We start from the raw sequence: 22,842 nt of genomic DNA, 5'->3' as shown, positions 1-22,842 counted from the left end.
CACGGGCCACTTAAGCGACCCGTTCCGTACTATCGGGATAACCGAGCGGTGTGATATCGTCGGCCTCAACGGTTCCGATTAATTATCGGGCGTATTAAGCCCACTACAAATCCTTTACGTGAAGCAAGATGGAGATTGAAATGAAAGAAAGGACGCAGCGAAACGGGGAACAATTCAACATCATGCACTTTATTTACACGACACACGAAGAGCACACATATATCAATTTAAAACAAAAACAACAATGCAGAGCTACGACCGAATACGCGAACACACGGCAACACTTATACAGTTTTACTTTACAAGACACGGCGCCACAAGATCCATACAAAAAAACAAAAGAAAAGGCCACCCTCAAGGACAAGGGGGCAGACGGGGCCCGTGGGCCTTTATGGCGTAGGACTTGGCAGACCGAACGAGTCCCACGAGACCGTTGCAGGTTACCTGCACCCTCGCGGTGCGATGGTGGGCGAGCTCTCTCCGGTGCTCCTTGTACGAACGCGCAGGTCCGCGCGACACAGCTGGCAGAGCGGCACCTCCAGTCCGCGTCCCCTCCGCAACGTCCGGACTCTCCACCGACTGCAAGCTCCCACGAGCGGGTCGCTCCATGGACCGCTTCTCCAAGACCCAGATGGGCAGAAGACCACGAACCGCCGACTGATACTGACACTCTCACCGACCGCCCTGACCTGACCTCCTCTGACCTGACTTCCTCTGGTGTGACTTTCCCCGACCTAACTTCCTCTTCGCGGAGCCTCCGTGCACCCTTTTATTTCCCCGGCACCCCGCCCCTCCCTTCGCGGCACGCGGGGGGGGGAACATTCCACCAGAGAAATCGGGGCGGGAGTTGAGTTCCAACCGTCATTCTTGTTTACCAGAGAAATCGGGGCGGGAGTTGAGTTTCAACCGTCATTCTTGTTTACCAGAGAAATTGGGGCGGGAGTTGAGTTTCAACCGTCATTCTTGTTTACCAGATAAACCGGGGTGGGAGTTGTTGTTGTTCCCCTTTTGTGTTCGTGGAGATGTTGATGGTTGCTGGCGGAGTGGTGAGGATGGCGTGGTTGTTGAGAGGCAGGTGTGGTTGTAGTTGTTGTGAAGTGGTGTTGTGGTTGGTGGTTGATGTGTGATGGCGGTTGAGACGTGGTTGGTTCAAAATAAAGATAGAACAGAAAAACGGCTATCTCAAAGCGTCGCAGCCTGAATGGATCACATAAATTCCCTCTAAACAACGGGTTTGGGGCTAACTACACATGTACTTAGAGTTATCTCACCTACAGGCCCTTCATGGTGTAATGCGAATTTCCACAGCCGTAACAATATTTTACTTACGAAGGGGTTTTATGACATGATAAATAAAAAGTACCAGCAAGCTGGATAAAGGAATGTTATTACAACTCAACGAAGAATGTTGGTCGAAGGAAATGTCCACATGTATTTTTTTTAAAACCTGCTTGCTTTATATTCCATAGCTAAAAGGCAGTTGAACCTTTCCCCTTCCATACCATAAATTGCATGTGTTCCATCTTCATGCCCAAAGGATTTCAGTGTTGGCGTCATTCCGGTGCTGGGAGAGAGTCTACATATCTGGTCTTGAAATATATATTACAATCCTTTGAAATTAAGTTGATTGCTGCACAAAAGCTGGAAATGATTTCTACCTGGAAATACATCGACTTGACAAACTGTGACGCCAGCATTTAAAATGATAAAGAGCTGTGTCTCACTGAACACGAAATCAGAAATTAAAATTCTTCATGTATTTCAGAGATCTGGAACAAGTCTGTATTACTGATCCTCCATATGCGCATATGTATGTGTTTGTATGTATGTGTTTATGTTGTTTGTTAAATAAATGTTCAAATGTACAGGATGACTTAGAAATTTCTTCGACACTCCCCTTTCACCCATTCCCTCTCTTCAAATTCACCAGAGCCGGCTCTATTTGTGAGATGGCCCAAATGCCTCAATTCTGTGTTTGCTTCCAAATATTGTGTCCCCAATCCCCTCACTCTCGGTACCCACCCTTTCCTGTTGTACCCAACTGCTCCGAGACTCTGTCTTTTGCACCTAACTGAGAAGGTGGAGAAGGTTCTTTCAATTCTCGACACTGACTCTTCAACCCTCGACCAGATGGCATCAGCTGACGTGTCCTCAAAACCCACTCTACTACTCTTGTACATACTCTCTCTGACATTTTCACCCTATCATTTCCCCCAGGTCATCTTTCATCTGCTTGGAAATCAGCCAACATCATTGCATTGCATAAAAAAGTGCAATGCATACTATATCTATTATTTATATTAAATGACAGAACTTGCCAGATGACACTCAAATCCTTATCGTTTTCCATAAAGGAAGAAATCGATAGTAGATCTACATGCTTTGTGTCTTTCAAGACTATTTCTGGCTTACCAACTGAGAAGAAGCTTAGCATTTCCCCTCCGGTTGTTGGGAACGTCATTGGAGTAGGAAATCCACATTCTCGCAAGAATGTCATTGCATGAGACTGCACAGAACATTCATCTGGATTCTGGCTCACGACATTGTTCGTGATCTTCAGGATGTAATCAGGTTGAAAGTGGTCAGCAGCTTTGGCTGTAACATGAAAGTTCTGATCTTCAAAGCTGGGAAGTGGTTTTAAAGCAATGATGTCATTTATACCATACGTATTCTCCAGAAGATCTCTGGCCTCCTCTTGGCTCAGTTGTGGCTGATTCATTTTGAACCTGAAATGCATCAAACAGCAAATTAAACTTAAAGTAAGAAAATGGGGTTGAAGTCAAATAATGACCAAATGAAATTGGAGAAATCAAGTTAAAAAGATGGATGTGTCCACGTAATTCTCCGAACACTCAAACGACCCCACAGTGAAGTGATTTGCTCCGGACGTGTTCGGATGGGAGTTTGTGTCTGGACAGCTTGGCTCTGAATGCGTCTGGGCGGTGTTTGTCTCCAAACATGTCGGGCCGGTATTTATGTCTGGATGGGAGTTTGTCTCTGGACGTGTCCATGGTGGTGTTTATGTCATGACGGAAGTTTTCTCCGGATGCGTCCAGGCGGTGTTTGTCTTCGCACATGTACAGGCGGTGTTTGTCTACAGACATATCCGGGTGGTGTTTGTCTCTGGACCGTGTTTATAGTATGAACAGTAGAAAATGGAGTTCAGATATTATTTTGTTTCCATCTTCACCATTATTCTCAGCAGAATCATTTTGAGATAGTATGAATCGTAATTGAAGCTACACCAACAACACGTCTGCCTTTCCTTCCTCTCACGTCGCACTGTCTTTCCTTCCCCCACCCCTCCTTGCTCCTCTACTCCTCCTCGCTCGCCTCCCTCCTCCTCTCCCTGCTCCCCCTCCCCTCCTCGTTCCCACACCCCTCCTCGCTCCTCTCTCTCTCTCTCTCTCTCTCTCTCTCTCTCTCTCTCTCTCTCTCTCTCTCTCTCTCTCTCTCTCTCTCTCTCTCTCTCTCTCTCTCTCTCTCTCTCTCTCTCTCTCCCCCTCTCTCCCTCTCTCCCTCCCCCTTTCGTATTCCTGTCAGTGAAGTGACAGGTGATATTTGCTAATTATTGAATAAAAGTCATTCATGCAAATTCTTAGAGTTTCATGCACTTGGTACAAACAGATTTTGCATGTTCCACAAACTATTTAAATGTGCAAGCGACTTAAACTTCTGGCTTTTGGTTATCATTGTATTCAGAGGATATTTCTGTGAATCGATCACAACATTATTCTTTCCTCCACAAGATCAAGCCTCATGGAAGATCAAGTTGGTGGAGGGTATTAACTGGCAGGAGAGAAGTAGGTAACCATTGGACACAATAGACAAAATAATGAACGAACAGTAAAAGAGGAGATGGTGGAGGGAAGGAAATATTTTAAAATTCAAGAGGGTTGGATTAGGTAGGTTTATTGGGGGTGATAATTATTGTGGGTAACATTGGGGATGACATGAGTACTAAGATGAAAAGGGTGTGCATAATGGGCTTCAAGAATACAAGAATAGTTGAACTTCCACAAGGCAGAATTATTTAGTTCCAAGAGGCAGGTCCTTCCATATGGATTATTGCATTGGAAGTGGTAACCCTCCTGTCTAGGTTCCCTCAATAGGAAGAGCATATTAACAAGCTGGTCACGTAATTTGCAAGCGAGTGGTTATGAGTGAGCATGCATGGCATTGCAGGGTACTGCACCTGTAATGCATGGAGAGTTGGTGTAGCATTGCTTGGTATTGTGAAGTTACACAAGTGAATTGGGCAGTCTACTTTTTTTATCATTTCTGCCTTGCGTCATCCAGTTCTTCCCACCCCCATAACTAGTTTATAGCGAACGCAGTGAGCTTCATACTTAACGCGTGCACATGAGAGAATAGGAAACAACAACAACACAATACCCCTGACGATTTGGAATCCGTGTCGTGGCTATGACCCTTTTGCTTCCGTTTGTTTTTAAACGCTGTGCGGTGTATAAACACGATTGGATTTTATTTCTATCTTGTGAATATTACTTAACGCATGTACATGAGAGAATAAGAAACAACAACAACAACAACACAATACCATGGCAAGTTGGAATCCGTGTGGTTGGCTATGACCCTTTTACTTCCGTTTTTTTTTTTTTGCTTCTGGTTATTTTTTGTTTCCGGTTTTTGTCATGGGGAATGATGCATGCCGGGAGATAAAGGCATCGTCCGAGACATGAAAGACCCAAATAATATCAGACATGGTTTATATTTCCTCCACTGATTTTAATAAAGATATCTCCCGCATCATCAAAAAATAATTTTTTAATTGTGATTTACGTTATTTGATCACTGATTCCGAATCAAGGCCGAAGTAACCGGAAATTGCGTATACATTTGTGAACAAGTTGTAGGTAAAGTCAGAAGCGAATGTAAGAAGAATACTACGTTCGCTTCTAGTATTAAATTTTTAAGACTGGTGCGGGCCCGTAGGGGCGTGTCCGTAGGTGCAGCTTCGTGCCTGCAGTATCAGGTCCCCAGCATAAATTGTGACGTCATATCAAACGAAGAAGAATTGTAATGCCCCCTCTCTCTCGCCCCCCTCCCCCCTCCTCTGTCCCCCTCCTCTCTTGCCCCCCCTCTCACCCTTCTCTCTCCCCCCTCCTCTCTCCCTTTTCTTGCCCCCTCTCTTGCCCTTCTCTCTCGCCCCCCCTCGCCCTTCTCTCTCCCCCTCCTCTCTCCCTTCTCTTGCCCCCTCTCTTGCCCTTCTCTCTCCCCCCTCTCACCCCACTCTCTCGCCCTTATCTCCCCCCTCTGTCCTCCCTCCTCTCTCCCTCCCCTCTCTTGCCCCCCCTCTCGCCCCTCTCTCCCCCCTCCTCTCTCTCCCCTCTCTCTGGAAATGTATTCACAAATGTCTACCAAGCACAATGATTAATTCCAACCTTGGGAAAAAACAGCTTTCAAACCCTTGGGAAACAGCTGTTTCCCTCGGGAAAATTCAAACCTTGGGATTAATTAATAATTTGAATAATAATCAAACCTTGGAAGTAAAGAATTAAATAAATTAATAATTAAATAATAATCAAACCTTGGGATCAATTAATTAATACCTTGGGAAATAACAGCTTTCCAACCTTGGGAGACACTTGGGAAACAGCTGAAATGGATGAGGAAGAACGATATCAAACTTTGAAAAGGCACATACCCAGGTCCCCAGTGTCGATTGTGACGTCATACCAAACGAAGAAGAATTGTGACGTCAATCCTTGAAAAAAAGTAAAATTAATTAATCAAATAAACATTAATTGTGACGTCATTCGTGATGTCATAGCACCGTGTCCTGTCATTGGTTCACAGATACATGGCCGTAACTTGGGAACCGCTCGTCCGATTGATATCAAACCTCGAAAAGGCACATCCGCGGGGCCCCGGCAATATTCCTGGCAAGTTTCAATCCGATCGGACCGGTGGTCGTCTGGTTATTAATAATTTGGGAAAAAAATGGCATGATAAGGTGAGAAAGTGGAACGACACCTTCAGCTGCCACATATAAACCTTTTCAACACTGAAAAAGCAATAAAATGGCCGTAACTTGGGAACCGCTCATCCGATCGATATCAAACCTCGAATATCGATATCAAACCACATCCGCGGGTCACTGACAATATTCCTGGCAAGTTTCAATGAGATCGGACCGGCGGTCGTCGAGAAACGGCGGTCGCAGACAGACAAACAGGCAGACAAACAGACAGAGATTGCTGGAATTATAGATAGACTAGTGCATGCCCGTAGGTGCGTGCCCGTAAGTGCAAACAAAACAAAACAAAAAAAAACTTTCAAACGGCATACCAGAAACAACTACACAGGCCGTTCCTTTGCTCTCACGTGCCCGTACGTGCGTGGCCGTACATGCAAAAAAATAAAAACTTTCAAACCGCGTACCAGAAACAACGACCACACAGGCCATTCCTTCGCTCTCGTAAACGACGACTGGATTGGGGCATTTTGTTTATCTATAAATGCGCATAAGAAATTGAGAAATTATTAGAATACAGTAAGTCATCACTATGCGGAAGTAGTGCGTGCACATATGGAATGTTCACATGCAATCAACAAATTATCGCTTGCATTGAAGTAACAACTGCTGTGATATTTACACACACAGAGTATACACAAAGTCATCATTATCCGGAAGCCCGTACGTTGTAACCCGTAATGGGGAACGCGGCTGCCCGTAAAAAAAAAAAATTATAATGAATAAATATTCAAACCGCGAGCAACAAACAACAACCACACAGGCCGTTTCTTCGCTCTCGCGTGCCCATACGTGGGTGGCGTGGAAGTTCGCATATCACAGTTACGATGACTCGCAATTTCGGTTTTAATGGCCAATTATTCAATTTGCGCCAACGTATTTTGCCTTTTCGCAATGTCCTCGCAAGGAAAAACAAAAGAGAAGAGAAGAGAGAAAAAAACAATTACTTCCTGGTTCAGAGCATACCAGCACTCTGATGTTACCGAAATTTATGCACCGTCTCAAATGAAAACGATCATAACTTGCGGCATTATGTTTATCTATAAATGCGCATAAGAAATAGAGAAATTATTAGAAGACATGAAGTCATCACTCTCCGGAAGTCCGTACGTTGTAACCCGTAATGGGGAACGTGGCAGAACTTCCCTTCCCCATCGGCCACGCCCATGCAACAACGTGTATTGTCATTGGTTAGTAAATAAATGGCCATAACTTGGGAAGCACTTGTCCGATTAATATCAAACCTTGAAAAGGCACATCCTCAGGTCCCCAGCAATATATCTGGCAAGTTTCAATTAGATCGGACCAGCGGTTGTCGAGAAACAGCGGTCACAGACACACACACACACACACACACACACACACACACACACACACACACACACACACACACACACACACACACACACTGCTGGAATTATAGATGGACTAGTGCATGCCCGTAGGTGCGTGCCCGTACATGCAAACAAAACAACAACAAAAAAAACTTTCAAACCGCGTGTCAGAAACAACAAACACACAGGCCGTTCCTTCGCTCTCGAATGCCCGTAGGTGCGTGGCCGTATGTGCAAAAAAAAACTTTCAAGCAACCAGAAAGGACGTTCCTTCGCTGTCGTAAACGGCGACTGGATTGGGGCATTGTGTTTAAGAAAATCGAGAAAGAAAGAATACAGTCAGTTGATAAATCAAGAAAAAAAAAATCGAGAAAGTATACAGTGATAATCACTGACTGGATTGGGGCATTGTGTTGAAGAAAATACAGAAATCGATAAAGAAAGAATACAGTAAGTCGATAAATCGAGAAAAAAAATCGACAAAGAATACAGTACTCGTCACTATCCGGATGTTCGCATATCGCAGTTATGATTATTCGCAATTTAGTTTTAATGGCCAATTATTCAATTAGCGCCAACGTATTTTGCCTTTTCGCAAGGAAAAACACGGAGAGGGGAGAGGAGAGGAGAGGAGAGGAGAGGAGAGGAGAGGAGAGGAGAGGAGAGGAGAGGAGAGGAGAGGAGAGGAGAGGAGAGGAAAACCCGTAATGGCGAACGCAGCTGAGTTTCTCTTCACCATCGACCACGGCTACGCAGCAATGCTTCTTGTCATTGGTTGATATAAAATGGCCGCAGCAACGGTTCCTGTCATTGGTTGGTAAATAAATGGCTATAACTTGGGAAGCACTTGTGCGATTTATATCAAACCTTGAAAAGGCACATACTCGGGTTCCCAGCAATATATCTGGCAAGTTTCAATTAGATCGGACAAGTGGTTGTCGAGAAACAGCGGTCACAGACAGACACAGACACAGACACAGACACAGACACAGACACAGACACAGACACACACACACACATTGCTGCAATTATAGATAGATGAGATCCTGTTCTAGGCGGTGTAGTTGTCGTTGTGAAGGTAATGTTGAGGAATTTTTTTTTTCAGATGAGATCCTGTTCTAGGCGGTGTAGTTGTTATTGGCTTGGTAATGTTGAAGTAATATTTATTTTTGCAGATGAGATCCTGTTCTAGGCGGTGTAGTTGTTGTTGTGAAGGTAATGTTGAGGTTATATTAATTTTTTTAGATGAGATCCTGTTCTAGGCGGTGTAGTTGTTGTGAAGATAATGCTGAGGATTTTTTTTTTTCAGATGAGATCCTGTTCTAGGCGGTGTAGTTGTTGTTGTAAAGGTAATGTTGAGGTAATAGATAAAGTCAGAAGTGAATGTAAGAAGAATTCTATGTTCGCTTCTCGGCTTTGCCTATTCCATATTAGCGAACGCAGTGAGCTTCATACTTAACGCGTGCACATGAGAGAATAGGAAACAACAACAGCAACAACAACAACAAAACAACACAATACCCCTGGCAATTTGGAATCCGTGTCGTTGGCTATGACCCTTTTGCTTCCGGTTTTTTAAAACGCTGTGCGGTGTATAAACACGATTGGGTTTTATTTCTATCTTGTGAATATTACTTAACGCGTGCACATGAGAGAATAGGAAACAACAACAACAACACAATAACCTGGCAATTTGGAATCCGTGTCGTTGGCCATGACCGTTTTGCTTCCATTTTTTTTTTTGCTTCTGGTGTTTTTTTGTTTCCGGTTTTTGTCATCGGGAATGATGCATGCCGGGAGATAAAGGCATTGGCGGAGACATGAAGGACCCAAATATCAGACATGGTGTATACTTCCTCCACTGATTTTAATAAAGATAACTCCCGCATCATCAAAAAATAATTTTTAATCACGATTCACATTAGTTGATCGCTGCTCCCGAATCCAGGCTGAAGTAACCGGAAATTGCGTATACAGTTGTGAACAAGTTATAGGTAAAGTCAGAAGCGAATGTAAGAAGAATACTACGTTCGCTTCCAGTATTAATTTTTTTAGACGAGTGCGGGCCCGTAGGGGCGTTCCCGTAGGTGCGTGCCAGTATATGCAGCTTCGTGCCTGCAGTATCAGGTCCCCAGCATCAATTGTGACGTCATATCAAACGAAGAAGAAGAATTGTGATGCCTCCTCTCTCTCGCCCCCCTCTCCCCCTCCTCTCTTCCCCCCCTCTTGCCCTTCTCTCTCCCTTTTCTTGCTCCCCTCTCTTGCCCTTCTCTCTCCCCCTCCTCTGTCCCCCTCCTCTCTTGCCCCCCTCTCACCACCTCTCTTACCTCTCTTGCTGCTCTCTCTCCCCCTTCTCTTGCCCCCCTCTCACCCCCCTCACTCGTCCTTCTCTCTCCCCCTCCTCTCGCCCCTCTCTTGCCCCCTCTCTCACCCCACTCTCTCGCCCTTATCTCTCCCCCCTCTATCCCCCTCCATTCTCCCTCCCCTCTCTTGCCCCCCCCTCTCTCCCCTCTCTCCCCCCTCCTCTCTCTCCCCTCTCTCTGTAAATGTATTCACAAATGTCTACCAAGCACAATGATTAATTCCAACCTTGGGAAAAAACAGCTTTCAAACCCTTGGGAAACAGCTGTTTCCCTCGGGAAAATTCAAACCTTGGGATTAATTAATAATTTGAATAATAATCAAACCTTGGAAGTAAAGAATTAAATAAATTAATAATTAAATAATAATCAAACCTTGGGATCAATTAGTTAATACCTTGGGAAATAACAGCTTTCAAACCTTGGGAGACACTTGGGAAACAGCTAAAATGGATGAGCAAGAACGATATCAAACTTTGAAAAGGCACATACCCAGGTCCCCAGTGTCGAATGTGATGTCATACCAAACGAAGAAGAAGAATTGTGACGTCAATCCTTGAAAAAAGTAAAATTACTAATTAAATAAACGTTAATTGTGACGTCATTCGTGATATCATTGCACCGTGTCCTGTCATTGGTTCACAGATACATGGCCGTAACTTGGGAACCGCTCGTCCGATTGATATCAAACCTTGAAAAGGCACATCCGCGGGGCCCCGACAATATTCCTGGCAAGTTTCAATCCGATCGGACCGGTGGTCGTCTGGTTATTAATAATTTGGGGGAAAAAATGGCATGATAAGGTGAGAAGGTGGAATCACACCTTCAGCTGCCGTATATACACCTTTTCAACACTGAAAAAGCAATAAAATGGCCGTAACTTGGGAACCGCTCGTCCAATCGATATCAAACGTAGAAAAGGCACATCCGCGGGTTCCTGGCAATATTCCTGGCAAGTTTCAATGAGATTGGACCAGCGGTCGTCGAGAAACGGCAGTCGCAGACAGACAAACAGACAGACAAACAGACAGAGATTGCTGGAATTATAGATAGACCAGTGCATGCCCGTAGGTGCAAACAAAACAAAACAAAAAACTTTCAAACCGCATGCCAGAAACAACTACACAGGACGTTCCTTCACTCTCATGTGCCCGTACGTGCATGGCGTACATGCAAAAAAAAATGCATGCATGCACCCGCAGGGTGACCCGTATCTTGCCAAAAGGTGACCACGTGTGACTTCTTTAAGGTCACACTGAGGTGAACAGAACTGCTATCCACCAGGAGCGACTCCTTGAGGAACATCTGCCTACGAGAGATTCGGATGAGAATCGTTTGACAGAGTAACTATGAAAAATATGCTTTTGCCTCATAACGTCACAAATGACGTCATAATGTCTCAAGCTTGACATATCTAGAAAGCATTCATCGAGGTGTTCAATTTGAGGTACTACACGATATGGTTCCTAAAACTTGAAAATTTGACCTTGGGGTCAAATATGTTTGACCTTAGGAGCTAACCATGAAGGTCAAGGCCAATCACCACCAAAAATTAATCAGCTGAGCGCCAGACCATGAACTATATTCCCATGAAGTTTGAAGATGATCCGATCAAAATTACTCAAAAAATAAGGGTTTCGTCGACTCCCCTGATTTGCGACAAAGTGACCTTGACCTTTGACCTTGACCTTCAAAATGTTGTGCACTGAAAGGGACCTCTATAGGCCTCTGATATGCGAAGTTACAAAAATTTCCAATGATAACTGTGCTCTGCAGAATTTTTTATACGTGATTACAGACAAACAAACAAACAAACAAACAAAAAAACAAGCAGTCATAGACTGGTACTTACGAAATCGTCAACTTGACCTCTGACGTTGTCTAATAAAATCTGTCTCTCGAGAAGGTCGCGACGCAAACCAGAAGTTTCTACGATGATTCTGTACCAAACCATCAAAAATCGAATGTTTTGGATGTTTGACCTGACTGTGACCTTGACCTTTGACCGATTTTGACCAAAATCGAATCAGCAAGAGCCATCAGCCTCCTGAATCAGGTGGTGTAATTTGACATTGGTAGCTTCTTCCGTTCTCGAGTTATCTGTACCAAACCATCAAAAATCGAATATTTGACCTCACTGTGACCTTGACCTTTGACCGATTTTGACCAAAATCTAATCAGCGCTAGCCACCACCTTCTTGAATCACGTGGTGTAATTTGACATTGGAAGCTTCTTCCGTTCTCGAGTTATCATTTTTTGGATGTTTCACCTCACTGTGACCTTGACCTTTGACCGATTTTGACCAAAATCTAATCAGCATGAGCCATCACCCTCCTGAATCACGTGGTGTAATTTGACATTGGTAGCTTCTTCTGTTCTCGAGTTATCATTTTTTGGATGTTTGACCTCACTGTGACCTTGACCTTTGACCGATTTTGACCAAAATCTAATCATCACGAGCCATCACGCTCCTGAATCACGTGGTGTAATTTGACATTGGTAGCTTCTTCTGTTCTTGAGTTATCATTTTTTGGATGTTTGACCTCACTGTGACCTTGACCTTTGACCGATTTTGACCAAAATCTAATCATCACGAGCCATCACGCTCCTGAATCACGTGGTGTAATTTGACATTGGTAGCTTCTTCCGTTCTCGAGTTATCATTTTTTGGATGTTTGACCTCACTGTGACCTTGACCTTTGACCGATTTTGACCAAAATCTAATCAGCACCAGCCATCACCCTCCTGAATCACGTGGTGTAATTTGACATTGGAAGCTTCTTCCGTTCTCGAGTTATCATTTTTTGGATGTTTGACCTCACTGTGACCTTGACCTTTGACCGATTTTGACCAAAATCTAATCATCACGAGCCATCACGCTCCTGAATCACGTGGTGTAATTTGACATTGGTAGCTTCTTCTGTTCTTGAGTTATCATTTTTTGGATGTTTGACCTCACTGTGACCTTGACCTTTGACCGATTTTGACCAAAATCTAATCATCACGAGCCATCACGCTCCTGAATCACGTGGTGTAATTTGACATTGGTAGCTTCTTCCGTTCTCGAGTTATCATTTTTTGGATGTTTGACCTCACTGTGACCTTGACCTTTGACCGATTTTGACCAAAATCTAATCAGCACCAGCCATCACCCTCCTGAATCACGTGGTGTAATTTGACATTGGAAGCTTCTTCCGTTCTCGAGTTATCATTTTTTGGATGTTTGACCTCACTGTGACCTTGACCTTTGACCGATTTTGACCAAAATCTAATCAGCACGAGCCATCACCCTCCTGAATCACATGGTGTAATTTGACATTGGTAGCTTCTTCCGTTCTCGAGTTATTGTGCCTACAAACAAACAAACGAACAAACAGAAACCGAAGGCATCAATATACAAACGAAATCTTTAGATTTCGTAAGTAAAAAACATACAAGCTGACTAACATATCTTGCAAAAACTTCGTTTTGGCAAGATAAAAAAGTCCAAAGGAGGTGCACAGAAAGTGAGAGAAAAACGAGACGAGCAGAATCGAGCGGAAGCTGAACTCGCCAAAACATCGAAGATAGACAGTTTTATCTCGACCACAAAAGGTGCTTCACACACTAATATGGAACGTGATGATGCTGCTGTCCAACCTCCTCCTCCTCCTGCTGCTGCTGCTGCTGCTGCTGCTGCGAAAGAAGATGAACATGTGAACATGGACCTCGAACTCCAGGAAAGTGAACATGCTGATGCAAATGAGATGGAAGTAGTAGACCTAAAGCCATAGCCATCCATGCCCATACTTCTGGGTGCGCCAGGAGACGATCTTGGAAAGTGGATCCAGGAATATAATCAAGGAAGAATCACGCTGTTTCTGAATTTCTCAGGATTCTTCAACTTGCCAACATCTCAACGGACTTTTCGGTGCTTCAATGAGGACATGCTGCCCATCTTCCTTTCGATGATTATGAGAAACTTGTCGTGAACGGCCATTCAGTGTCCGCAAGTGTGTCCAAAACTATCTACGTTCAACCATTGGACTGCAATGAATGTTAAGCCTCTCACTTTTCAGCATTGAATATAGAATGCTGGTCTCACGACCAATGGACGAAATTATACCTGACTTTGCATCATTGAAAGCTCTCAAAAAGTAATTTTAAGTTTTGCTTTGTACAGTATATGTACGCTAAGTGAATCCCTGTGCGTATATCCCCCACGTAGCATGGGGATGTACGCACCGCTTGGTGCTATTTTTCTATATTCTATTACAGTGCTTGTCTCATTTTCCATTATATATTGTTTCAGCATTATTTTTAGTGATGAGTTTTGTTTGAGAGTTCTCTGATGTTTTTTTTAGAAGTCAGATGGTTCATGATTGTATTTCAGTTTAACATTATTTACGAGCAAATACCCATCGCTTCACTGATGAGAATATTAAGACCGGGTGGGAGGTCGAGGGGAGTGGGCGGAGCGAGTAAGGGGTGAGCGAGCGAGGAAAGGGGAGTGAGTAAGAGGGGAAGTGCGAGGAAGGGAGAGAGCAAGGCGTCACCACCCATCACTAAACACTCTGAAGGACGGGGGAGAGAGGGGTGTAGTGGGGTCGGAAGGTGGTGTTTTGGATATGCGTTTGAAAGGGGAACTTGAGGGAAAGTCGGGTGGGGGGGGGATGGGCCCCTTTTGCCGTCATTAGTACAGGATTGAACAAAATTGGGTACGTTAAACCAGCACGTTCAAACGGTCATGCAAAACAACGCCCAGACACCCCCCAGAGAGGTCTGTGGGGGCTGGAGTGGACTTCAGGAGGAGGTAAGTCTGAGTGAAGGAAGGGCATTTTCCTCAAATTGTCGAAAGAGCCGTGCCAATGTCCGTGCCTTTTTAAATTTCCACACATACGATAAGCTCAAGAATCTCTTAATCTGAGACAAATTGCGGAATTGATCAGATCAGCTGTTCTGACTGCTAAAAGAAAATAGCTTACAGTTGTCCAATTTGCACCTTCTTCAACACCCCTTCCTCTTTGCGACCTCCAGAGAGTTGTATGGTGAATGAGGGTGTTTGGGGAGGATAGCTTGAGGGGAGGGAAGGGAAGGAAGCTTGAGGGGAGGGAATGGAAGGCAGCAAGAGGGGAGGGAAGGGAAGGCAGCAAGAGGGAAGGGAAGGCAGGGAGGGGGGAGGGAAGGCAGCGCGAGGGGAGGGCAAGGAAAGGCAGCATGATGGGTGGGCAAGGGAAGGCAGCGTGAGGGGAGGGCAAGGCAGGGCAGCGTGAGGGGAGGGCAAGGCAGGGCAGCGTGAGGGGAGGGCAAGGCAGGGCAGCGTGAGGGGAGGGCAAGACAGGGCAGCGTGAGGGAAAGGCAAGGCAGGGCAGTGTGAGGCGAGGGCAAGGCAGGGCAGCGTGAGGGAAAGGCAAGGCAGGGCAGTGTGAGGCGAGGGCAAGGCAGGGCAGCGTGAGGAGAGGGCAAGGCAGGGCAGCCTGAGGAGAGGGCAAGGCAGGGCAGTGTGAGGGGAGGGCAAGGCAGGGCAGCGTGAAGGGAGGGCAAGGCAGGGCAGCGTGAGGGGAGGGCAAGGCAGGGCAGCGTGAGGGGAGGGCAAGACAGGGCAGCGTGAGGGAAAGGCAAGGCAGGGCAGTGTGAGGCGAGGGCAAGGCAGGGCAGCCTGAGGAGAGGGCAAGGCAGGGCAGTGTGAGGGGAGGGCAAGGCAGGGCAGCGTGAGGTGGGCAAGGGAAGGCAGCATGAGGAGAGGATAGGCAGCATACCAGAGTATTACCGCGCAATAAAACAAGCCCAAACACTAACGTTTTCTTTTTCACTGCCATGGTCTTCTAAAACCAGGTGGAGAATCTCTTCCTTCTTCATCTTCTTCACTTCTAATAAGGTGACTCATTCAATCCTGTTTCTCAAATTGATTACATTCAGAAAATGCTGATTATACACTGCCTTTTAAAGCATCACAAAGCAGGTCGCTCCACTTGCAACACAGGTGAGAAAAGGATACAAAAATGCAGCTGATACTTCAATAATTTATTCGCACAATTTTTATAGGATGAAAGTTTATTATTATTCCGTTTCTTTTTTTAGCAATAACAAAAACATTGGTATTCCCATCAGCAAAGCAATGGGTGTTACTTCTGGTGCTTTTGAAATGAACAACCAAGCAGCTTGGTGAGTGCTTGCCAAGTGGATTAAGCACTCAAGCAAGCACTCCAATTAAATGGTTGAAAAGGAACTTGGCAAGTGATTGGGAAGTGATTACCGATCACCGATCCATCATATTAAACACCTCCCGGAGACGCCCAAAATGGGAACTTAAGTCTGAATTGAACAAATGAACACATTTTTTTTAGTAGTCTGGACTGCTGCTACGTTCAAATCTGGAGTTCAAATTTTGCAATTCGGCTTAGTTTAAGAGATTCAAGAGGTTATGGCACCAACGGAAATTAACTAAAGCCATGAATGCTAGCGTCTCCCAGCGTTTATAAGCACGAGTGTGGGCCCGCAGGTGCATGCCAGTATGTGCAGCTTCATGCCTGCATTATCAGGTCCCGAGCATCAATTGTGACATTATATCAAACGAAGAAGAAGAATTGTGACGCCCCCTCTGTCCCCCCTCCTCTCTCCCCCCTCCTCTGTCCCTCCCCTCTCTTGCCCCCCCTCTCACCCCCTCTCTCGCCCTTCTCTCTCCCCCCTCCTCTCTCCCTTCTCTTGCCCCCCATCTCTCGCCCTTGTCTCTCCCCCTCCTCTCTCCCCCCTCCTCTCTCCCCCTTCCTCTCTCGCTCCCCTCTCTTGCCACCTCCCTCTCACCCCCATCCTCTCTCCCCCTCCTCTGTCCTCCTCCTCTCTCTCGCCCCCTCTCTCTTCCCCCTCCTCACTCCCTCCCCTCTCTTGCCCCTTCTCTCTCACCCCCTCTCTCCCCCCTCCTCTCTCGCCCCTCTCTCTGTAAATGTATTCACAAATGTCTACCAAGCACAACGATTAATTCCAACCTTGGGAAAAAACAGCTTTCAAACCTTGGGAGACACTTGGGAAACAGCTGAAATGGATGAGCAAGAACGATATCAAACTTTGAAAAGGCACATACCCAGGTCCCCAGTGTCCATTGTGACGTCACACCAAACGAAGAAGAATTGTGACGTCAATCCTTCAAAATAAATAATTAAATAAACATTAATTGTGACGTCATTCGTGATGTCATAGCACCGTGTCCTGTCATTGGTTCACAGATATATGGCCGTAACTTGGGAACCGCTCGTCCGATTGATATCAAACCTTGAAAAGGCACATCCGCGAGGCCCTGGCAATATTCCTGGCAAGTTTCAATCCGATCGGACCGGTGGTCGTCTGGTTATTAATAATTTGGGAAAAAAATGGCATGATAAGGTGAGAAGGTGGAATCACACCTTCAGCTGCCGTATATACACCTTTTCAACACTGAAAAAGCAATAAAATGGCCGTAACTTGGGAACCGCTCGTCCAATCGATATCAAACGTAGAAAAGGCACATCCGCGGGGCCCCCGCAATATTCCTGGCAAGTTTCAATGAGATCGGACCGGCGGTCGTCGAGAAACGGCGGTCGCAGACAGACAAACATGCAGATAAACAGACAGACACACAAACAGACATTGCTGGAATTATATATAGATTGCTACGTATCCACCAATTCGTAGGTATGATGATCAGGCATTCGATGATATGTGAGGAAAGTGGAGAAAAAAAGTAATTATCATTAAGCAATCGTTGTGGCCTGTTCCAAGCCAATTCATTGTTGAACAGTCCAAAAACAAATATGGTGGCTAAAGACTTGTATGCCTACAGAGGGTTGAGCAAGATAGTGTGCCGCCATCTTGGTAAGGCTTATTTTGGTTTTCCATATTGAGGACCCTCTAAATTATCTTCAAAAGGAGTGTTTAAATTAACTCAAACACCCAATTTTCATTCATGCACCACCTTGGAGTTCCCTGAGTATGTATGCAAAGTTTGGGTCTGCTGGGTTTTATGGTTTTGAAGTTGTAGAGAAGAAGGATGGATGGACACACACATTTATTATTGCAGATGCAGTATGTGTGTTGATAATCGATTAAATGAGGAAATTAAAAAACGTATTTTACTAACATAACTCCTTCAACTCGAAATCTAAACAAGTCTGAAGACGACGATGGTTCACGAGCGATATTTGACAATGTAGATTGTTTCAGAAGTCAAGGATAAGACAATGTGATAATGTTTGACCAAGTTATAAAAATGATCAACATGATGTGGTACGAGTGACAGGTTATTAGCTGCAAAATGTCGAAAACCTGGTTTCATTCAACAACTTTCAAAATTTGACCTTTGCATAACCTTCAAAGGTCACAAAACAATGTTGTGGACATTAAAATAAGGAAACAGGATACGTGCTATAGCTTATTGGAGTGAGTTCATCGAAGAAGGTCGAAAACCCGGTTCGATTCCCACAACTTTGAAAATTTGACCTTTGTGAACTTTAAAGTTCAAAGGTCAAGGATTATGACCTTTGGTGCAAAACTTCCTCTGGAACATTCCAGGAACAATATAATGTAATATAGGCTATACGGCATTTCGCACTCCTCGGATTATCCATATTTGATGAAATCAGCGTAAAAACAAACTTGAAGGGGGCGCCACGGGCAAGGTGTTCGAGATAGAACAAAATGGTTTCAAGACTTTAGGTGGGGAATGACCTCAAGATTATGCATAAAAAATATTGTCATCCCAGCTCTCAAAGTTTGGGCGGTTGTATGATTTTTATGTCAAAATTCGCAATTTTCTAAGTTCGTGTCCTTGTGACCTTGACCTTGGGACGAAAATGAAAAATCGAGCTCCGTGGCGCTATGCAGGTGCCATTGGGCTAACCAAATACTGAAACCCCTGCCAGATTCGACAAACCCCCGAGGAGAAGATGCAAATTCAAATCGGCTACCCCCTAAAAACACAATTCGCAATTTTCTAAGTTCGTGACCTTGTGACCTTGACCTTGGGACGAAAATGAAAAATCGAGCTCCGTGGGGCTATGCAGGTGCCATTGGGCTAACCAAATACTGAAACCCCTGCCAGGTTCGACAAACCCCCGAGGAGAAGATGCAAAATGAAATCGGCTTCCCCCTAAAAACACAATTCGCAATTTTCTCAGGTCATGACCTTGACCTTGGGATGAAAATGAAAAATCTAGCACCGTGGGGTTATGCAGGTGCCATTGGGCTAACCAAATACTGAAACCCCAGCCAGATTCGACAAACCCCTCGGAGAAGGTATTCCTCACTCTCCTCTCTATTCCTATTCTATTCCACTCTATTCCTCACTCTCCATGCACTGCTCTCACTCCCCCACACCCCCAGGAATACCTCTGGCTTCGGCTTCCCCTCCACTCCCACCTCATGTTTATATGTGTACTGTACCGTCCACCGAACAGTGATGACTCCATCTACACCTCACTATCCGAAAACATGGACCATCTTCTATCTTCTCATCCAAACTCTCTCTTCCTCTTATGTGGTGACTTCAATTGTCATCACGCCAGTTGACTAAGTGTGGGTACCACTCTCACCTGCCATGGCACCTCAGCAAAAGCTTTCTGCGACTCATTGGGACTGACTCAATTGGTCAACTTCCCGACCCGGATCTCAACCAATGGTACTCCATCTCTTCTGGATCTGATTTTGACAAATTTCCCTAACAATATCTGCTGCTCTTCCTTCGCTCCAATTGGTTCTTCTGACCACGTCCTTGTTAAAGTGGACATCTCTCTGGCTGTTATCAGAGAACCACCTCACCGCCGTCGAGTCTGGCATTTCACTCAAGCCGACTGGCAGGGTCTCCGAGCAGCCCTCAAACTTATAGACTGGTCTCCCATCTCTACTTTCTCTAAAATCAACTCATCCTGGGAATTCTTTCAAAGAAACTTGCTCTCCCTCATGCACAGATTTATCCCCTCTCGTCTTCAGTTGTCCTACCCTTCCTCCCGCCCTTGGTTCGCTGAAGCTTTGTGGTAAGGCAGTTGTCTTGAAACAACTTGCCTTTGCCTCATGGAAAGCAAACCCAACTGAGGGCAATCTCAGTTCTTTCGACAAAGCTCGGAACAAGTGTGTATCTACCCTCAGGAGAGTCAGAAAACAACATCTTTCTCATCTCAAGTCTGAACTCTCAAACCTCTCTCCCTCCTCAAAATCCTGGTGGCGTTTAATCAAATCTGTTTCTGATGTATGTTCCCCCTCCATCCCTCCCTTACCTCAAATGGCCGCACTGCTGATTCCACACGTGATAAAGCTGAATGTCTAAACTCGGTGTTTGCAGCTAAATCTTGTGTCCTAAACCCATCACTAACTCTACCCACTTTACCCAGTCGCACCCAACTGTCCCTGGACTCTGTATCCTTTTCTCCTGACGAGGTGGAGAGCTTGCTTTCAAACCTCGAGTCAGATTCTGCAACCGGTCCAGACGGCATCAGCCCACGTGTCCTAAAAACCTGCTCTTCTGCTCTTGCTCACCCTCTCTCTGTTCTATTCACCCTCTCATTTGCCCAAGGTCATCTACCAGCTGCTTGGAAATCTGCTAACATCACTGCCCTGCATAAAAAGGTGCAAAAACAGATCCCTGTAACTACAGACAAATCAGCCTTCTCCAAATCATCAGCATGGTTATGGAATCCATCATCGCTTCAGACATGAAATCCTTCCTTTTCTCCAATGGCTTGATTTCCAATCATCAATTTGGTTTCAGACCAGGTCACTCTACCCTGGATATGCTGCTTCTGCTCTCCCATCAATGGATGGAGGTCCTCAATGCCAGACAGGAAATCCGAGCCGTATCCCTGGACATATCACGTGCTTTTGACACAGTCTGGCACCCTGCCCTACTCACCAAACTCTCTTCCCATGGTATTCAAGGCCATCTCCACTCATGGCTCGCAGACTTCCTCTCCTGTCGCAGTCAACGTGTGGCCCTAAATGGAGTTCTTTCATCCCCTCTTCCTGTGCAGGCTGGAGTTCCTCAAGGTAGCGTTCTGGGCCCTGTTCTTTTTCTGGTTTTCATCAATGATCTCTCGGACTCTCTGGAAAATCCTCTATTTCTCTTTGCCGACGACTCCACCCTCTGCCGTACCATCTGTCATCCCTCAGACCGGCAAGCAGCAGCTTCTTCGCTCACTGCAGATCTGGATAAAATCACAAACTGGTCCAACACGTGGAACATGTCTTTCAATCCAGACAAATCTCACACTCTCACTCTGTCTCTTCGAAAGGACCGTTTAGAAACCCCCCCATCCACTTTCTCAACAATCCTCTGGAAGAAGTCTTTTCTTTCAAGCTTCTGGGTCTCACTATCTGCCATGACCTTTCCTGGGAAAGTCACATTTCCAACCTCGCCTCAAAAGCCAGTCGCCGACTGGGAATCCTCCATCGTGCAAAGTCCTTCCTCGGCCCTCTTGAGCTCCTGACCACTTACAAAGCTTTTGTCTGTAGCCTGATGGAGTACTGCTCTCCCCTCTGGGTTGGTGCTCCTGCCTCCCATCTTTCTCGGCTTCACGCTGTCGAAACCAGGGCATTTAAGATCATTGGCATCTCCCGCAATGAAGCTGAGTCTTTGGGCCTCTCACTCAATCACCGCAGGTTGGTCGGTGGTCTTTCTGTCTTCTACAGACTCCTCTCCAGCCTTGCCCCCCCCTGCTCTCTCTGCGATTTGTCCCCACCACATTTCCACAGGGCGCTCAAGGTCCGCCAACAACCCCCTTCTGGTAAAACTACCAAAATCACGAATCACTGCTCATCTTCACTCTTTCATTCCTCTTTTTTCCCGCCTTTGGAATAAACTTCCTCACTCTATTCTTTCCCATTCTTCCCTCCAAGCTTTCAAAACAGCTGTTCACCACCACCTCTTATCTTCCCCCATCCAAATCCTCGATCTTTTCTACCCCCGATAATCCACCCAAGCCCACTTCCTTCAATTCCCCTGCTTTCCTTCCTGAAAGTCCCTGTAATGTCCATCTTCTCTTCGCCATGTTCCCCGTCCCATCCCCATCCCTCTCCCTTCCACAGTTCACCTAATGTGTCTGTTCCCCACTGTTTTGTCTCTTCCACTCCCGCCCCTCTTGTCTCATGCCTCCTTGCTGTGAGTTGTGTGTTAGCTCTCATACGAGCCTCGACCAAGGTATACAAAAAAAAAAAAAAGGAATTTTTTTACGTCAAAATTCACAATTTTCTAAGTTTGTGACCCTGTTACCTTGACCTTGGGATGAAAATGAAAAATCGAGCTCCGTGGAGCTATGCAGGTGCCATTGGGCTAACCAAATACCAAAACCCCTGTCAGATTCGACAAACCCCCAAGGAGAAGATGCAAATTGAAATCGGCAACCCCCTAAAAACACGTTTTTTGGGCGTGGCTCCGCCCATAATGGGACCACCACGCCCATAATGGGCGCACCACGCCCATTCTCAGGAAAACACAACTAGATCATGATATAAACCTCCCACCAAAATTTTATCAGGATCGGATCAAAACCCACGGAGCTATGCTCGGGACAGACAGACAGACAGACACACAACAATAACGAATATAGTGGTCACTTATTTTTTTCGTGAATTTTTTTTCGTGAACCAATAAGCCAGAGATGATATATTCTTTCGTCAACCTCAGACAGCCTGTGCACTGGAGGTGGCACTCATGTTGAGACCGGCCTGACAACATTCATTGCCCCAGGCCCTGGCAAGGCTTAATCTGGCATTGGAGCTCACCTATTCTTTGTGAAAGACGCAATGAGATCTATATGTTCGACCAATGCCGGCAGATGAGATGCCGAGCTTGATGTCCATCAGAGGTCAGGAATTGGGAATTTAGCCAGGGAGCCGGCGATAGCTCGCCTATTCTTTGCGAAGGACGCAATGAGATCTTTATATTCAACCAATGCCGGGAGTCGGGATGCCCAGCTGGATGTCCAGCTGAGGGCTGGAATTGGGAATTCAGCCAGGGAGCCGATGATAGCTCGCCTAATCTTTGTGAAGGACGCAATGAGATATTTATGGTCAACCAATGCAGGCAGACAGGATGCCTATCTAGATGTCCATCCGACTAAAGGCAAAAACAAAGATGAATCACCCAAGTTTGTTTAAAAATTGGACTTTAACGGCCCCACATTGTACTCCCATGAAAAGTGAGAGTAA

At 45.6% G+C, this 22,842-nt stretch overlaps 2 protein-coding genes and 1 long non-coding RNA gene across 3 annotated transcripts in view; 1 reads left to right on the top strand and 2 right to left on the bottom strand.

Moving 5' to 3' along the window:
- Positions 1 to 22,842, top strand: part of LOC147030604 (uncharacterized) — a 78,500-nt gene that overhangs the window by 34,231 nt on the left and 21,427 nt on the right. The gene's annotated exons all lie outside the window — the stretch shown is intronic.
- Positions 1 to 22,842, bottom strand: part of APTX (aprataxin) — a 128,785-nt gene that overhangs the window by 105,658 nt on the left and 285 nt on the right. The window contains exon 2 of the mRNA XM_085874847.1: positions 2,413 to 2,726. Coding sequence (XP_085730973.1) covers positions 2,413 to 2,719 — 307 coding nt within the window. The 5' untranslated portion in view covers positions 2,720 to 2,726. The remainder of the gene's footprint in view (positions 1 to 2,412; positions 2,727 to 22,842) is intronic.
- Positions 22,494 to 22,842, bottom strand: part of LOC147030605 (uncharacterized) — a 19,724-nt gene continuing 19,375 nt past the window's right edge. Inside the window, exon 4 of the mRNA XM_085872043.1 lies at positions 22,494 to 22,673. Coding sequence (XP_085728169.1) covers positions 22,494 to 22,673 — 180 coding nt within the window. The remainder of the gene's footprint in view (positions 22,674 to 22,842) is intronic.

Source organism: Eptatretus burgeri, chromosome 3 (genome assembly GCF_056783735.1).
Source record: "Eptatretus burgeri isolate ZD-2024b chromosome 3, Ebu_testis_v1, whole genome shotgun sequence".
In the NCBI taxonomy this organism is placed as follows: Eukaryota; Metazoa; Chordata; class Myxini; order Myxiniformes; family Myxinidae; genus Eptatretus; species Eptatretus burgeri.
This window is presented reverse-complemented; position numbering and strand designations above follow the sequence as displayed.